The sequence below is a fragment of the Propithecus coquereli genome, unplaced genomic scaffold (assembly GCF_000956105.1).
Source record: "Propithecus coquereli isolate 6110/MARCELLA unplaced genomic scaffold, Pcoq_1.0 Scaffold114, whole genome shotgun sequence".
Classification (NCBI taxonomy): Eukaryota; Metazoa; Chordata; class Mammalia; order Primates; family Indriidae; genus Propithecus; species Propithecus coquereli.
Window position 1 is genome coordinate 4,252,403 of NW_012135414.1, and position 16,283 is coordinate 4,268,685.

The 16,283-nt window shown below is 48.8% G+C and overlaps 1 protein-coding gene across 1 annotated transcript in view; it reads left to right on the forward strand.

Annotated features, from left to right (window-relative positions):
• Positions 1 to 6,746, forward strand: part of B4GALT1 (UDP-Gal:betaGlcNAc beta 1,4- galactosyltransferase, polypeptide 1) — a 49,847-nt gene extending 43,101 nt beyond the window's left edge. Inside the window, exons 4-6 of the mRNA XM_012657026.1 lie at positions 900 to 1,022; positions 3,520 to 3,624; positions 3,809 to 6,746. Coding sequence (XP_012512480.1) covers positions 900 to 1,022; positions 3,520 to 3,624; positions 3,809 to 3,941 — 361 coding nt within the window. The 3' untranslated portion in view covers positions 3,942 to 6,746. The remainder of the gene's footprint in view (positions 1 to 899; positions 1,023 to 3,519; positions 3,625 to 3,808) is intronic.
• Positions 6,747 to 16,283: the final 9,537 nt, after the last annotated feature.

Here is a 16,283-nt window from a genome sequence, read left to right on the forward strand (position 1 = left end):
TTTCATATGCTCTATATGGTTTGGCTGACTTCCCCCTCAAAGTCTGAGTTATAGTGTTCTTTAATTTATGTGATGGGTTTTGGTCTCTTTGGATTCCAGTAAGAGCCCGAGTGTGGTTTGGAGTCACACTCAGGATCAACACAAAACTGCAACCCTTAGAGAACCCACAGGAAGGCCTTGGGTCACGCCCTGATTATTGACATTTCTCATCAGCGCTTATTCTGTGTTCCTCAGGAGTTGACAAGTCATAACCATTGAAATACAAAAATTTTTGGAAGGGTGAGAACCCAGGTGCCATACTACTTGCTTGGAAATATATAAAAATAGGTTCACCATTGTGCATTTTGTTTAGTCAGGATAAAGCAGAAATTCCAAAGAAAATTTTATTTTAGCAAATTTCTAGAAATGCTGCCTCAATTATTAGGGTCAGTGTTCAAGCCAAAGAATGAAAAGCTAGAATGGTAGATAGGATTGGGGTGGAGCTGGGAGGGAGGCGCCAGACAGTGGCCACAGAGAGACTAAAACCATTTCAGATGCCAGAATCTCCTGCATAAGGACTTCATTTGCAGGAGGAGAGCACAGAGGAAGCAGATTCCTCAGCCACTCTGGAAGAGCTGGGCTTATGCCTGCTCTTGTTACTGACTGATTTTCTAGCTAACTGTAGAAACAGCTCTGTATTCTTGGAAAGAAGATTCTACTTTTTGATATCTGTGTCTTTAAGATAACCTGAGCCCTGATACAAAAGCAAAACAAGCAAAACCCTCATAAATCCCCCATCAGAAAGTTCCAGAGAATAAAGAATAACTTTAAAACTATGTATGTTTTCAGCAAGCTTTGTTTTAGACATTTTAAAACTTAACTAACCACTGGTCTTCTGTGTGTCTGTGTTTTCCCCCCAGCCTGCCTTATGTTCAGTATTTTGGAGGTGTGTCTGCTCTAAGTAAACAACAGTTTCTCCGCATCAATGGATTTCCTAATAACTATTGGGGCTGGGGAGGAGAAGATGATGACATTTTTAACAGGTAATGATCACAACTTAGATCTCTTTCTCCATTGTCAACTTTCACATCCAATTTTTGAATGGATGAGTCCTTGGTTATTCTGCAAGGATTGACCCTCAGGAGGGATACGGTCCCCACTCAGCTGAAATTCTTAGGTGTGTCTTCCTGTAGGTCCTGAAAAGGGTCTTTAGGAAAATGAGCTTCTGATATTTTTGGATTAGCTTTGGAAAATGTAAAATGGGAACCAAGTGAAGGGATGAGTTTATTTGACTTACCATGTGCCATTTCGTACTGAAGGAGTAAATACACGTCCTTTGTAAAAATTCAGCATCTCATTGTGAGCCCCTTTCAGAGTGAAACAAGTTTCCTTGGGAAGAATCTAACTTTCTGTACAGAATCTTTATATTTTTATTTTGGAGTATTAGTGGGATTTTTTTGTTGTCGTTCGTTTGTTTGTTTTTGACACAAGGTCTTGCTATGTTGTCCAGGCTGGTTTTGAACTCCTGGCCTCAGGTGATCCTCCAATCTCAGCCTCCCGGGTAGCTGGGACTACAGGTGTGTGCCACCATGCACAGCTTATTTTGAAGTCATTTTAACACACACAAAAGAGGATAACAAAGACCCATCTGGCCCTAACAACCATCATGCCATGGCCAATCCTGCCCCATCCATATCCCAGGGCTCTTTTTAAGCTGGTAAACCTTTATCATGTAGGTTGTCTTTATAGGTGGTAAAAACCATCTATCAGTAGCATTTGGGTTTTTTTGTTTTTTTTTGTGACAGAGTCTTGCTCTGTTGCCCTGGGTAGAGTGCAGTGTTATCATCATAGCTCACTGCAACCTCCAACTCCTGGGCTCAAGCAATCCTCTTGCCTCAGCCTCCTGAATAGCTAGGACTACAGGCTCTCGCCACATGCCCAGCTAATTTTTCTATTTATATTGGAGACGGGGTCTCCTCTTGCTCAGGCTGGTCTCAGAACTCCTGAGCTCAAACAATCCTCTGGCCTCGGCCTCCCAGAGTTTATCAGTGGCATTTGAAACCACATTGTTCTGCTGCGTCCTCTCTGGAAATGGAGGCTTCAACCCCACCAGCTGTCAAAAAGAAGCACCTCCTCCCTATACGAACCAGTCTGAACTCGTCACTGAGTTTTATATCAGAGCACACCCTTGTGCAGCCTTTCTTAATTGGAGTACATTTATTTGCTCAATTAACAGGAGTCTGTCAGAGCAACACCTAAGTCATCCAGGGTTACCATTGTGTGAGAACTTGACATAGACCCAAGTCTTTAATATAGGCCTTGAAGGAAAGTTGAATTTTAGAATATGCAGGTTGGTTATCAAGCGAGCATGCACTTATTGAGCATCTGTTGCATGTAGAGCACTATGCCAGGCAGGCCCAATGAGGCGGACACTGAAAACCTGAACATAGGGTCCAGACAAAAGCAAACCTGCTTCCACAGATCCACCCCTGGGCAAACACTCTGGACCAATAAGATAATGTACAGGGTTGATAGGATACCACAGCCCTGAATGGTCAGAATGGCTGGGGAGCAAGGGGGCATCAAGGACAGACATGTTAAGGCGGTGGGACTAGAAGGATGGGAGATGTGTGGAGCAGCTGTCTTGAAAGAGAAAAGACCTAACTTTTATCATGACAATATTACTTACCATATGCCAGGTACGAGGATCAGCACTCGGGGAGGCAAGGCCAGGAACCTTGAAGTCATCCAAGATCAACCAGTCCTGCCTCTTAACCAACTGTGTTATTTCTGCTGTTGGGGCTTTAATTTTGATCTTCATTCATTCCCTGAACCAACACAGAATCCTCCACCCTCTTCTGGCTGCCTCTAGTCTTGTTCTCTGCCCTCCATGCTTATACTACTTACCAGAGGGACTTCCCCATGGCCAAAAACACGTGGAAGAACACTGCATGTTATATCCCTTTCAGACGCTGGCACCTTTGAGTGCTCCAAGAAGGCCTTGCTCTTCTTTTCAGCTCATCACCTGCCACTTCCCACCCCAGACCCTTGTCACCAGTCCCCGAAATTTACGTTGCTCCCTGAGGGCACCATGCTTGCTGTCACCTCCATGCCCTTGCGTGTGCTTTCCTGGCTGCCCAGGGTGCTCTGGCAGACACCTGTTCATCCTCACAACTTGGCTCTGTCCAGTCAGCCCTGGCAGAGTTGGTTGCCCCTTCCTCTGTGCCCCCAGCCCCATCTTCCTCTCCTCACCTCTGTCCTGGCACCGAAGGCCTTATGTTCTGAGCGCCCACCGTGTAAGTTTTGTGAGGGCTGACGCCCCAGTGCCTGGCACATGGTAGGCAACACCACAAACTGCAGAACCGGTTGTAAAAGGACATGGAGTAGGAGTGTGAGTTTTAACCAGTGTTGTGCTGTGCTGGGTTCTGGCGTGATGCTGGGTGTGGGCTGAGTGAGAACCCAAAGCAGGATGGTGTAGGGTAACAGTCTTGCAGTGGGGACTATCTCTGTGACAGTGACTTTTCCCCTTACTCTTTGCAGATTGGTTTTTAAAGGCATGTCTGTATCTCGCCCAAATGCTGTGGTTGGGAGGTGTCGCATGATTCGCCACTCAAGAGACAAGAAAAATGAACCCAATCCTCAGAGGTACATTTTACGTTTATTCTTATTCCTTCATTTCCCTTTAGCATGGGGAAGGCAGGCTGCAGAAAGGAGGCTCTGGAGAAGGCTCTGTGCCTCAAGGGAAACTGGGAGGCAGGGGAGTATGGTTAATGATTTCTTCTTAGGATTTTTGTTTTGACACCATCCCTTTGCCCCTTTTTTCTTCTAGGTTTAACCGAATTGCACATACAAAGGAGACAATGCTCTCTGATGGTTTGAACTCACTCACCTACGAGGTATTGGATATACAGAAATACCCATTGTATACCCAAATCACAGTGGACATCGGGACACCAAGCTAGCGTTTTGGTACACGAATAAGAGACCTGAAAATAGCCAGGGACCTTTGCTGTGTGTCTCTGCCAACCTGCTGGGCTGGTCCCTCATTTTTACCAATCTGAGTGACAGGTCCCCTTCACTCATCATTCAGATGCCTTTCCAGATCACCGGGACAAGTGAGATATCTTGCCCCCAACTTGGCTCAGCATGTGACTTCTTAGCTCTACGAGGCTTTCGTCATTGTAGAAACTGTCAGCCTTTGGGGGACGTTCTTGGTGTGTTCACAGTGTCACCCCAAAGAGTCAGAACTGTACACAGCCCAGAATTTGTTGACTGTGGGACTCATTTCCAGTGATAATACTGCTAAATTGTTGTGAAATAGGACAGAATTTCTCTAAATTATGGTGTTCTCATTACTGAATGAAAAATTGGAGAGTGCTGCTGAAATCGGATTGGTGTGATATTTTTTTGGTTATCATATTTTAACAGAAAAACACAAAATTTCAGTTATTTCATGCCCCTCCAGCTTCTTTCAGTGGTATACAACTATTACAATCACTCTGTGTGTGTGTGTGTGTGTGTGTGTCTGTGTCTGTCTGTCTGTCTGTCTGTCTTAGCAAAAGAATTTTAGAACTTGAGCCTTGGACCTTTTGTCCTGCTAATGTGTGAATTCCAAGGCAACTTTAGCGAACAGAGCAAAAGCCTTGGGTATTCGCACATTCAGTGGTCTCTCTCCAGACTGTCTGATTTCTGAATGTAAAGATTTTTTTTTTTAATAGTAGTTTGTAGTATTTTAAAGAAAGAACAAATTGAGTTCTAATTATGATCTAGCTTGATTTTGTGTTGATCCAAATTTGCTAGCGTTAAGTCATGACAATTTATTTTTCTTGGGCATGCTATGTAAACTTGAATTTCCTATGTATTTTTATTGTGGTGTTTTAAATGTAGGGAGGGGATTGAGCATTTTTTTTAGGGAAAAATAATAATGTATGCTGTAGTGGCCACACATAGGCCTATGATTTAGCTGGCAGGCCAGGTTTTATGAAAAGCAAAATCACCCTCTGGTCCCTTGACAGGCAGGGCCTTCTAGTCAGCATTATCCTGCCAGACCTCTGGGACAGAGACCTGGGAGACACAAGCCTCTGCAGAACTCCTCCTCTCCCCAGGTGGGCAGGGTGGAGGGAACCTCAACCTCCTTGGACAGACCCCTCAGGGCTCTAGGCTGTGGGGTTGTAAATAACAGCAATCAGGTTGTTTACCAGCCCTTCATACCTCCCCAGGTGGAGGGAACCTCCTTTCTGGCAGCTGGGGCCGCCTCCCTGGGAGGCTCTGACAGCCACACTCCCTTGCCCACACTGCATTACCAGTTCTGCTTCTTCCTCCTTCCTCTCTTGCCCTGCCTTTCTCCTTCCTTCCTCTCCCTTTTTGTTCCTTTGCCTCTTGCCTGTTCCCTAAAACTTGACTGTGGCACTCAGGGTCAAACAGACTATTCATTCTCCAGCATGAATGTGCCTTTTAATTAGGGATCTAGAAGGAAGTTCAGCGGAACCCACGCCCCAACTCCCTCCCAAGAACTCTGGTGCCTAAAGCCTCCCATTCCACCTCAGGTTTTTAGCAGGTGCTCCCACCCCAGTGAGGCTCACCCACAGGGATGTCTTTCGTAAGCCCACCTCTGCTGGGAGACGTTTAGCCGCCTGGGGTGAGATGGCACGAGGCACTTCCTTCGCTGAGTGCCTTTGCCAGGTCCAGCCTGGGCTGAGAGGTCTTGAGATTCTGCTGCCTAATTGCAGGGTTGAGCCCTCTGCTCGTGGCAGACCCCAACCACTGCCCTCCTGGGCACCAGCCCTCAGTGTGCAGGCTGGGCTGGTGCCTGGCCCCGGTCTTATCTGTGCCTTTAATGCTTCCAGCATCTCACATGGCAACTTGGTTCTCTTTCCAGAAGCCTTTGTATTGGTCAACAATTATTTTCTACTGCAGAAGCAGCTGGGCTATGCAAAAAGTATTCCTCTGTCAGTTCCCCACTCCATAATAAGGATGTCATTAAAACCAGGAATGACTGCGCTGAGAGAGGGTTTTGGGAAATGCAAAGAATAAAGGCTTCTCTGTCCCCAGATTCTGACTTTTCCAAAGTGCCTTAAAAGAAAGGAGACAAATGCCCTGAGTAGTAACTTCTTTGTTACTTACTTTACTCTTAAAACAAAATTCTACCTTTTCTTTCTTTTTTTCATTACGTTTTTGTTCATGTCAAGTATTTGGCTCATTCTCAGAACCAAGGGAAATACTGCTTCACTGGTTCCCCCATTTGCTGACCTTTCAGTGTACTCAGGGGGGCCAAGGCACGTTAGGCCTGGACACTTGCCTGGTCCACGAGGTGCTGCGGGCCCTCTTTCCTCACTGGGGGCCGCCAGGGCTGAGAGTTCGGGGAGCATTTCTTTCACTTGGGAATTATGACCATGATGTTGTCATGTGCTGTGCCTTTCTCTGTTTCTGCCATCCCATTGCTGGTGACACTGTGTGAGTTGGCCTTTGGGAAAGATCAGAGGACAGAGGTGGCACAGGAGGGTAAAGGCAATGCTGCACTGGCCCTCAGCCTGGGCAAGGTGTCTGCTGACCGCTGGGCTGGGCCTGGGGGGCCCCACACAGCCAGGACAACAGCTTTTGTGTCCTGCAGACCTGTTGTGCTATGTATTTTGATTTCCTGTGTATGCAAATGTGTGTATTTACCATTGTGTGTTGGGGGGGGTCTGACCTTGGTGTTCAAAACAGAAGTGTATTTTTACCTTTAAAATCCGGTAATATAACGTGAATAAATGACCCTATCTTTGTAACCACAAATTGCTTCTCTTTGCCTTGTTCAAGGGGTATTGTGGTTGTGGGGAGGGATTGGGTATGGTGGGGGCTGTAGCTGGGATAACAGGCATGCATCACCATGCCTGGCTGTGGTTGTGACCTGTACTTCTGACAGGGCCGTCTCCTGGGCTGTGCGCTACACAGTACACAAGCCTCTCTGGAATCAGACATTTCCCCATCTGAATCTCATTTTCTTATCTGTGAGATGGGAATGATAACACATAGAGAATTTTTTGAGGCTTAGATGATATATCTAAAACAATGACTGATGGCTCACAGGTACTCACTACATAGTAGCTAGTGCCATTTCAAAGTAGAATCTTTATCCCTACCAGTTCTCTGGCTCCATTTTACTTTTTTTTTTTTTTTTTTTTTGACTATTTCAGAGGATGGTTTTTAACAATTGCCAGGATGGTTCAGATACAGATCTCAGAGCCATTTGTACAAGGTGCTCACAGTGGAACTTAAATGGAATTATCCGAAACAAAGTTTCTTGTCAGTTTCAGGAAATTTAACCAGGTGCTCTTCAGAGTCCTAGTTGTTACCTAGGCCCTTAAGATGGTGAGTGCCCCAGGCATCTCCTCGGTAGCCCTGGGTCAGGCACCAGCAGCCTCTCCCATGCTGGTTGGATTGAATTGGCACTCACAGAGATGGGCCAGAGGAAACCAGTGTGCAGGAGAGGTGCCGTCCAGGTGAGGGGCCCTGCTAGCACGAAGCTGTGAAGGCAGGAATCACCTGGGAAATAGGAGCAGGCAGGGCAGCCCCCATAGCCACTCCAGGGCCATCCGGCTGCCTCCATCCGTCCATGTGACTGCTGGAGGGATCCCGGTGGCCTCAGGCCTGAGCAGAGGTGGCCCGGGGTTCAGATCTGACCTTCAAACAGGGTGACTCTGGTCCTTGGGACAAAGTGGTGCCTTACAGCATCTGATGAAAAACCAAAGTGTTTTTACTTCTCTCATACACCACCACTCTCAGCACTTCACTTTGACCCCAGATGTGCGGGGATTTCTCCCCACCAACAAGCAACTCTCCAGTGGACACCAGCTGGGTGTCCTACAATTTAACTCAGTTTTGACATTATCTACCTAGAAATTGCATCAGATCCCATAGGTTGAGGACTCCGTCTCACGAGATTGCCCCCACTTCACACGCCAGTCACAAGTAGTAGGTTGTGACCTGTACTTCCTTTTAAAATTTTAATTATTTTTTAGAGACAGGGTCTTGCAATGTTGACCAGGCTGGCCTCAAACTCCTGGGCTCAAGGGATTCTCCCACCTCAGCCTCCCGAGCAGCTGGGACGACAGGCGTGCACCACCACGCCTGGCTATAGTTGTGACCTGTACTTCTGACAGACCAGCTATGAATCGGGGTTCCCCTTAGCCCCACCTCGGGTTTGATTACTATTACAAAGGACACAGGTGAACAGCCAAATGGAGAGACGCATAAGGCAAGGCATGTGGGAAGGGGAGAGGAGCTTCCACGACCTCTCCAGGTGCACCACCCTCTAAGCACCTCCACGTGTTCAGCCGCGTTTTTAATAGAGGCTCACCATATAGCATAATTGATTACATCTCTGACCATTGCTGGTCAACTCGACCTTCGGCCCCGCTCCCCTTCCGGGAGGACGAGAGGCGGGGCTGAAAGTTTCAAGCTTCTAATCATGGCTTGGTCTTTTTGGTGACCAGACCCCACCCAGAAGCCTACCCAGAGTCACTTCATTAGAACAAAAGACACTTCTATCACCCAGGAAATTCTGAGGGATTAGGAGCTCTCTCAGGAGCCAGGGTGAAAGACCAAATATTAGCACAAAAAATTCTCCTAGCACTCCTATTGCTCAGGAAATGATAAGGGTGTTAGGAGCTCCGTGCCAGGAACCTGGAGCAGAAACCAAATATGTATTTTTTATTTTATCACAATATCACACAGGACTTTGCAACTGTAAGGTTGGGTTAAGTGGAACACACAAAGTGAAAAGAAAGTTCACCCTTCCCTCCCCGAAGACACACAGACGCATACATACTAACGTGCATAACACACCTGACGTGCCTATCCAGCATGCCTGGGTTCAAATCCTGAAGATTAAGTGAGTTACTACTGTACTTACAAAGCACTAAGAACATGCCTGCCTCGTAACAAGCATTATAAGTGTGATAAATGCTTGTTTCATTTTTAAAAATGCACGTGGGCACATGTGTTGACATATGCCTACAGACTGCCATGTATAAATTACACAGATACACGTACACTCACTCCCATATACATGACTTGAACTTTGCTACATGGTAGTTGGGTGGGTGAACCTCAGGGTAAGGAGCTGCTCCTCCTCTGGAGACACCCAGGTCCCCACCAGAGTGAAGGTGTTTGGAATGGCAGCCTTGGGAAGGAAGGAGGTTGACCCCTGCTCTACGGGCTCCAAGGAGGGAGGTAGGCTGGAAGGAAGGGGACCAAGGATAGGCTCCTGGGATTGGCTGTCCTCAAGCAGGGCTCTGTCTCTAGTCTCCCACTTCACACAGGACCCAGAAGAACCGAGTCTGGGCCAGGCAGAGCCCAGGAATCATGAGAGTGAGTTTGGTGGGCACCAGACCCCCCATATACTACCTCTTTTCTGTGGGAGAGTGTGACCTGCATGCTAAATCACTGATCTACCACTGTCCTTCGGAGGCAGGACCGTGGTGCCTGGGAGGCGGCTGCCTGTGGAGGTGTTCGAGTGGAGCCTCCCAGGCAAGGAGTGTTTGCTGCTCCTGGCAGAGGCCAGCCTGAGTGTGTGTGGGGGGGTGAGAAGATGACCACATTCTAGGGGATCAACAGGTTTCTACCACACATCCAGGCTCCCCTCCTCTTGTTTCTTCCAGGAGGTGGGAGTTCAGACATTCCTAGGGGCTGATTTCTTCTTAGAACTGGAACTTCTTAACCCTGTCGGAAAGGAAATGAGGTTTGTCTGGCTGAGCCGGTCACGCCAGACTAGCCTCATTTCCTTCTTTGGCAGAGTCCCCGGGCAGGGAAGGTGGCTGCAGCCTTTGTCTGGGCTTCAGGACCTGGACCCAGGCTGTGAGGTGGAGGAACCTGCAGGGCACGGTTGTCATGCGTGATAGGGTCCAAAGACTGGAACCCAGAGGAACACGGCACTCCAAGGACAAGATGTATGCCAGGGTCATCAAGAGGAGACGGCACAACAATGCCACAGTGTATTTGGAGACAATGTGTGTCAGGTCACCAGCAGGGAAGCCTGGAAAGATGTCCAGGAAGAAGCCGTATGAACAATGATCGTTACCTCTTGACTCTGTCTGCCTTCCCACTCGCTGTGTGTCTCCGGGCAAGTCAGGTCCCCTCTCTGCGCCTCCGTTTGCTTTTTTGTCTTATGACATGGTCTCAGAATCCACTCTTGGTTTCCCCATAGGTCTGCCCTACCCCCAGTAGGAAGTACCCTGGTCTTGGGCTTTCCTCTCGTCCCTGAGACTAACTTTTCCTGTGATCTTGAAGGCAGTCGCTTTATTTCTGGGTCTTCATTTGTGAAAACAGCAGGATCATCCCTGCCTGTTCTCCTCCCTCCCTCCCAGGGCTTCCTTGAGTGTCACAGAGTAAATTGTCCAAGTTCTACCCGGTGAGGCTGGAGGGCTGGGATGTCATTGCTGATGCCGTTGCCCTCTGCTGCCTGGTGCCCCTCCAAGCTCTGGGCAGACGCTTCCTGCCCACGCTGATGGCTGCCCCTCAGAAGCACTTCTTTGTCTCCATTCTTCCTCTCACCTGCTTCCCCCTTGAGTTTTCCAGACTCAGGCTTCCTGATCACCCCCCACAGAGTTCAACAGGCTCAAGAGTACCCAGGCACCTGAGGGAGAAGCACAGAGATGGGGGCAGGTGGCTAAGCCTCTGCTCAGCTCCTGAAAAAAGGGGGTAGGATTAGGGGTGGTGTAGGAGCCACCCCCATACCCACATGCCTTTCACTGGACCATCTGCCCTGTGATGAAGGGATCTGGGATTTCCTGACCTTAAGAATGCTCCCAATGCTAATAAAAACCACAATGAGATACACCCATCATGAAGCCTATTATTAAAAAAAAAATAAGAGTTGGCAAGTATGTACAGAAATTGGAATACTTGCACATTGCTGGTAGGAATGTAAGATGGTGCAGCCGCTGTGGAAAACGATGTGGCACTTCCTCAAAAAATTAAACATAGAATTACTACATGGTCCAACAATTCCACTTCTAGGTGTACACCCAAAATAAATAAAAGCAAGGACTTGAATAGATATTTGTTCATAGCACCGTTATTCACAATAGCCAAAAGGAAACAACTCACGTGTCCATTGACGGATAAATGGACAAACAAAATGTGATATATACGCACAATGGAATATTGTTGAGCCTTAAAAAGGCAGGAAATTTTGACATTTTCTACAACGTGGATGAATCCTGAAAACATGCTAACTGAAATGTCAGTCACAAAAGGACAAATACTGTATGATTCCACTTACGTGAGTTATCTAAAATAGTCCAATTCATAGAGACAGAAAGTAGAATCGTGGCTGCCAGGAGCCGGAGGAGGGGGAATGGGGAGTTACTGTTTAATGAGTTCAGAGGTTTAGTTGGGGAAGATGAAAAACTTCTGGAAATGGATGGTGGTGATGGTCGTGCAACAATATGAATGTACTTAATGCCACTGATCTTTACACTTAAAAATAGTTAAAGTGGGCTGGGTGTGGTGGCTCATGCATGTAATGCCAGCACTTTGGGAGGCTAAGGTGGGAGGATAACTTGAGGCCAGGAGTTTGAGACCAGCCCGAGCAACACAGCGAGACCCCATCTCTAAAAAAAATAAGAAAAATTAGCCAGGTGTGGTGGTGCACACCTTGTAGTCCCAGCTACTTGGGAAGCTGAGGCAGGAGGGTCAACTTGAGCCCAGGAGTTTGAGGTTGCTGTGAGCTATGATGACACCACTACACCCTAGCCCAAGCAACATAGCAAGACCCTGTCACCAAAAAAAAAAAGGTTAAAATGATCAGTTTGATGTTATATATATTTTACCACAATTTGAAAAAATAAAACAAGAAGGCTCCTGGTGGTTAAGGCTTCACCTTGTCTGTTCTACTTTGGAGGTGGCAGAGTATGGTGGTTAGTTCCAGCCTCCACCTGGAGATTTGAGAGTGAGATGGGCCGGCTGTGTGGGATGTGCCACCTGAGGATTAGCAAATCATGGGGACTCAGCTTGGTTGCTGAATCCAGCTTGGCAGTCTGCCCCAGATGACTGGCTTTTCAGTTGCTACCCTTTCCCAAGACAAATGTCCTTCCCTAGGCAGGCTGGGCTGTGGCAGAGCTACAACATAGGTACAACCATCCCTTTACCAGGTGGGGCTTGGGTCGAGAAGGTGAAGCCTGGACTCACTCAGGATCTTAGGACTGGAGAGCAAGGAGGCCCTGACTCCTTGGTTCCCACTTACTGTTGGCAGAAACTAGAGATTGAGCTAGAGGCTTTTTATTTATTATTTTTATTTATTTATTTTGAGACAGAGCTTTGCTTGTTGCTGGGGTAGAGTGAGTGCCGTGGTGTCAGCCTAGCTCACAGCAACCTCAAACTCCTGGGCTCAAGCGATCCTCCTGCCTCAGCCTCATCCTCCTGAGTAGCTGGGACTACAGGCGCATGCCATCACACCTAGCTAATTTTTTGTTTCTATTTTTAGTTACCCGGCTAATTTCTTTCTATTTTTAGTAGAAACGGGGGTCTTGCTCTTGCTCAGGCTGGTCTCGAACTCCTGAGCTCAAGCAATCCTCCTGCCTCGGCCTCCTGAGTAGCTGCGACTACAGGCATGTGCCACCACACCCAGCTAATTTTTCTATTTTTGGTAGAGACGGGGTCTCCCTCTTGCTCAGGCTGGTCTTGAACTCCTGACCTCAAGTGATCCTCTCGCCTTGGCCTCCCAGAGTGTTAGGATTACAGACATGAGCCACCGCACCAGGCTGAGCTGGAGGCTTTTTAAAGGAAGAAATGACAAGCTGGGGCCAGATTATCCCTGGGGATGAAAACAGAGAGAGTTACCTAGACTGGTTCTGTCTAGATGGAGAGGAGGGTCCCCTTGTGTCAGGAAGGAGAGCCTGAGTTCAGTGTTAGATCCTGGGGCTGGGAGGGTGGGCAGGACGCTCTGGAGCGATGGCGCTACAATTGGTGCTGGCGAGGGTGCTGCCACCGTGGTACGACCTTTCTGGGAGTGGACCGTAGTCTTAAAAGGGGATCTATCCTTTGACCCCACAATTCAGCCTTAGGAATTTATCGTAAGAAAATGATCAAATCCACACCCAGCATGACGTGCATCCTTGTTTGCCCTAGTGTTGCTGTAACCCTGGAAAATGAGAAGCCACCATCAACAGGGGACTATGTTAGCTAAGTAAAGTGAGGTACATCCAAACAATTAAATACCACGCAACCATTGAGAAGGATGAAGTGGATCTATATTTATCGATTGCAAAGAGGTCTTAAGAAAAAAAGGAAACTACAGAATGGTATTTCCATACATGGCAGGAAAACATATGAATAATTTAGTGCATAAATTACTCTGTAATTGTTTGTGGGAGCAGTTAAGCGAAAAATTGGAGCCGATGTTCCCTTCTCTGCAGAGATGGGGGCCAGGCTTCTGTTCTGGGTGCCCCACGGACGGAGGCCTTTGTTAGGAGTGTTGGCTGTACTGGCAGAACAAGTTGGGTTGTCCCCTGGCGGGGAGTTGCATTCCCCTACAAGTCCCCCAGCCCTGGAAGGGCGATGGAGGCCCGAATCCTGTTCACATGGGGTAGGACATAGCATGGCTGTGGGGATGCCTGAGGAGGCTGAACAGGAGCTCAACATAGGCTGGGCGGCTTCTAGCAATTCTCCCAGATTTAGAAAAATGGTTATGACTTTTTCTGCCACTCTTGGCGTGAGTGCAATTGAACATTCATGCTTGTTGCGCTATAAAAACACTGAAGAAGTGAAAGCAGGGTGAGGAGGGAGGAGTGTGCCCCGGCTCTGGAGGGGCGAGATTGGCCTGAGCACCCGATCAGGGCCCGGTGAGGAGCTGGAGCCCAGGAGGGTGTGAAGGGGACCGCCTTGCCGGCAGGTGTTTGGCCCGGGAATCCTGGAGCCCTGTTGTTGAGGGAGGACCTGACATCTGGGTTTTGATGCAGACCTGAGCCTGGAGCTTCTGGAGACTCATTTCCGGGCCAGATGTGGAACTGGGGACAATCGAGCATTGTTGGAGCCTTCAGAGTGCTCCCTGCCTGGGAAGGTGTCCTGTTGCAGTGGCTGCAGTGACTGTGGGCACTAAGGCTGCGAGGTACCCTGCCCCAGCCAGGGAAGTCGCGGCCCTCACTTAGAGGCTGGCCTTGGCAGCACTGCTGAGAGAAGTGCCGCCTAGATCCAGGGCTGCACCCAAGAGCACCCCTTGGGTGCAACCCCATGTGTTTTGTTTTGTTTTCCCTTTACATTTTAGAGGACTTGGGAGGCTGGTAAACCTGGTGGCAGCAGCTCCATATATTCCGGGCATCAGTGTTGCCCCTGTCTGGGAGACAGATAGGAATGGCTGCCACTAAAATTATCCACAAGGATGTGGGGAGGCCTGATGTGCGGGGAAGAGTGGGGAAGGGAGTCCCCTGGAGGTGGAGGACCCATGCAGACCTGAAGAAATGGGGCTGTTTTCTGCCTCTGGAAGCATCACTCTGGGCAGCAACAACCAGTCCCTGGTTCACAGACAGCACAGCCTCTCCAGCCTACTGGACCTGTCCCTGCCCTGGGCCAACACCTGGTGTCAGGAGGGCTCAGCGTACTATCTGCCCCTAGGCTTTGGGGACCCAGCAGGGCAGGTGGAGAGACAGGATGCTTCAATAAGGCCTGGATCCCTCAGCTCTCCTTTTCCCCTCTGGGCACCTTTCCTCCCCTACTATACATCCCCTTCCTAAAGGAGGGCAATCGCCACACTATTCCCAAATCTCCTGCAAGTTCTTGGCCAAAGGCATTTTCGTAAATGAAGCCAGGGGCTGTGGTTTATTTTGATGACTCATGATTTTAGGCAGGCTGAACCAAGAGGTCTAAAAAGCAGGTTGTTGGGTTTAACTTCATCAATTCCAGACCTCAATGATTTGTGTTTCACATGGTTTGCTCTGGATAGACGCTGACCTAGCCACAATGAGACCATGGAATGGGGAGAGAAAAATTGCATGCTGAGGACAGGAGAACTCTCCCCCACGACCAACGTGTCTGTTGGGCAATCTGTCTCAGACGCAACCGGGGCCATTCCTACCAGCTCTGACTGCTGTGCGGCTGACTCAGAGGCAGTGTGTCTCTCACAGGCTTGTACACGGTGAGTTTGGCTGACGGAGCTTGGCCCTGCTGACTCCCGGGGTTTGTGGGTACTCTTCCTGTCTTGGGCCTATCCAGTCCTGCAGGTTCACTGCCCACAGCCTCCAGGAGACTGTTCCAGGGCTTTTCTTCATGGGAATCAAGGCCTTGCAGGCCCTTCCCTGGCTCCTCTCCCAACCTGAGGTGAGGACGTGTCCTAGCACACTACTGGGGATGCCTCATTTTGGGGGAATGCAGGCAGCACGGGGAGCTGAGGAAGCCCTGGATTGGGAGACCAGGATTGACCCGTGGGTGACCAAGGCAGATCATCTCTCACCAGTCCCGATCTAGAGCCTGGGGGGGAGACTGTGAGGGCCCTTCAGAACTGCCAGCTTGTGATTCTAAGAAAACTCTTCAGGGTGTACCTAATACAGAACTCCCATCCTCCCCTAAGGCCTCCAGGCCAGAAATAAAGGTCAACTTTGTCAATCCAGGAAATCAAGGAGGAAGGGAGAGAGGAAGCAAGTACAGCCTCTGGCAGTTCTGAGGGACCTCCCCCCCTCCACTCCACCCAAGCGGCATGGCCTGGAGGCTGAAGGGAACTAGGCCTTGGCTGCATGTTTTCCTGGAAGGACCTGTTGCTTTTCCTTCTTTAGTCGGCCTCACCCCTTGGACCAAAGCCACAGAAACACAATGTTCTGCTTACAAATCGAAACACAAAACTTGTCCCAAGGGTCTCTAGTGGCCTAACTCCTGCTTTCTCCCAAACTGTGTTGGAGGCAGACTCCAAGGGAACCTCAGAGCATTGGCCTCTCGAATGCTCTGAGAGTATTCTAGCCCTGAGCATCTGGGCTGCAGGGTCCTGCTTGAGTCCCCCTGCCCGTAGCTAACCAGAGGGCCACTCTTCTAAGGGGACTTAGTGCTCAGGTGCCAGCTTCACTTTACCAGAGAAGAGGGGGACCCACCAGGGGCTTCAGGGCATAGACTTTAGAGCCAGATACATTTGGCTTGGCTTCAACACAAAGCCACTGTGGGACTTAAGGCAAACTGCTTTTTTCCATACAGATATCCAGTGATCCCTGTAAATTTGTTGAAAAGACTGTGGTCCTTTCCCCATTTTTCTACAGAGCCACCTTGGTCATCAGCAAGTGTCCAGGTGGGTTTCTGGACTCTATTCTAATTCATTGCTCTGTTTATCTATCCTAGCGCCATTG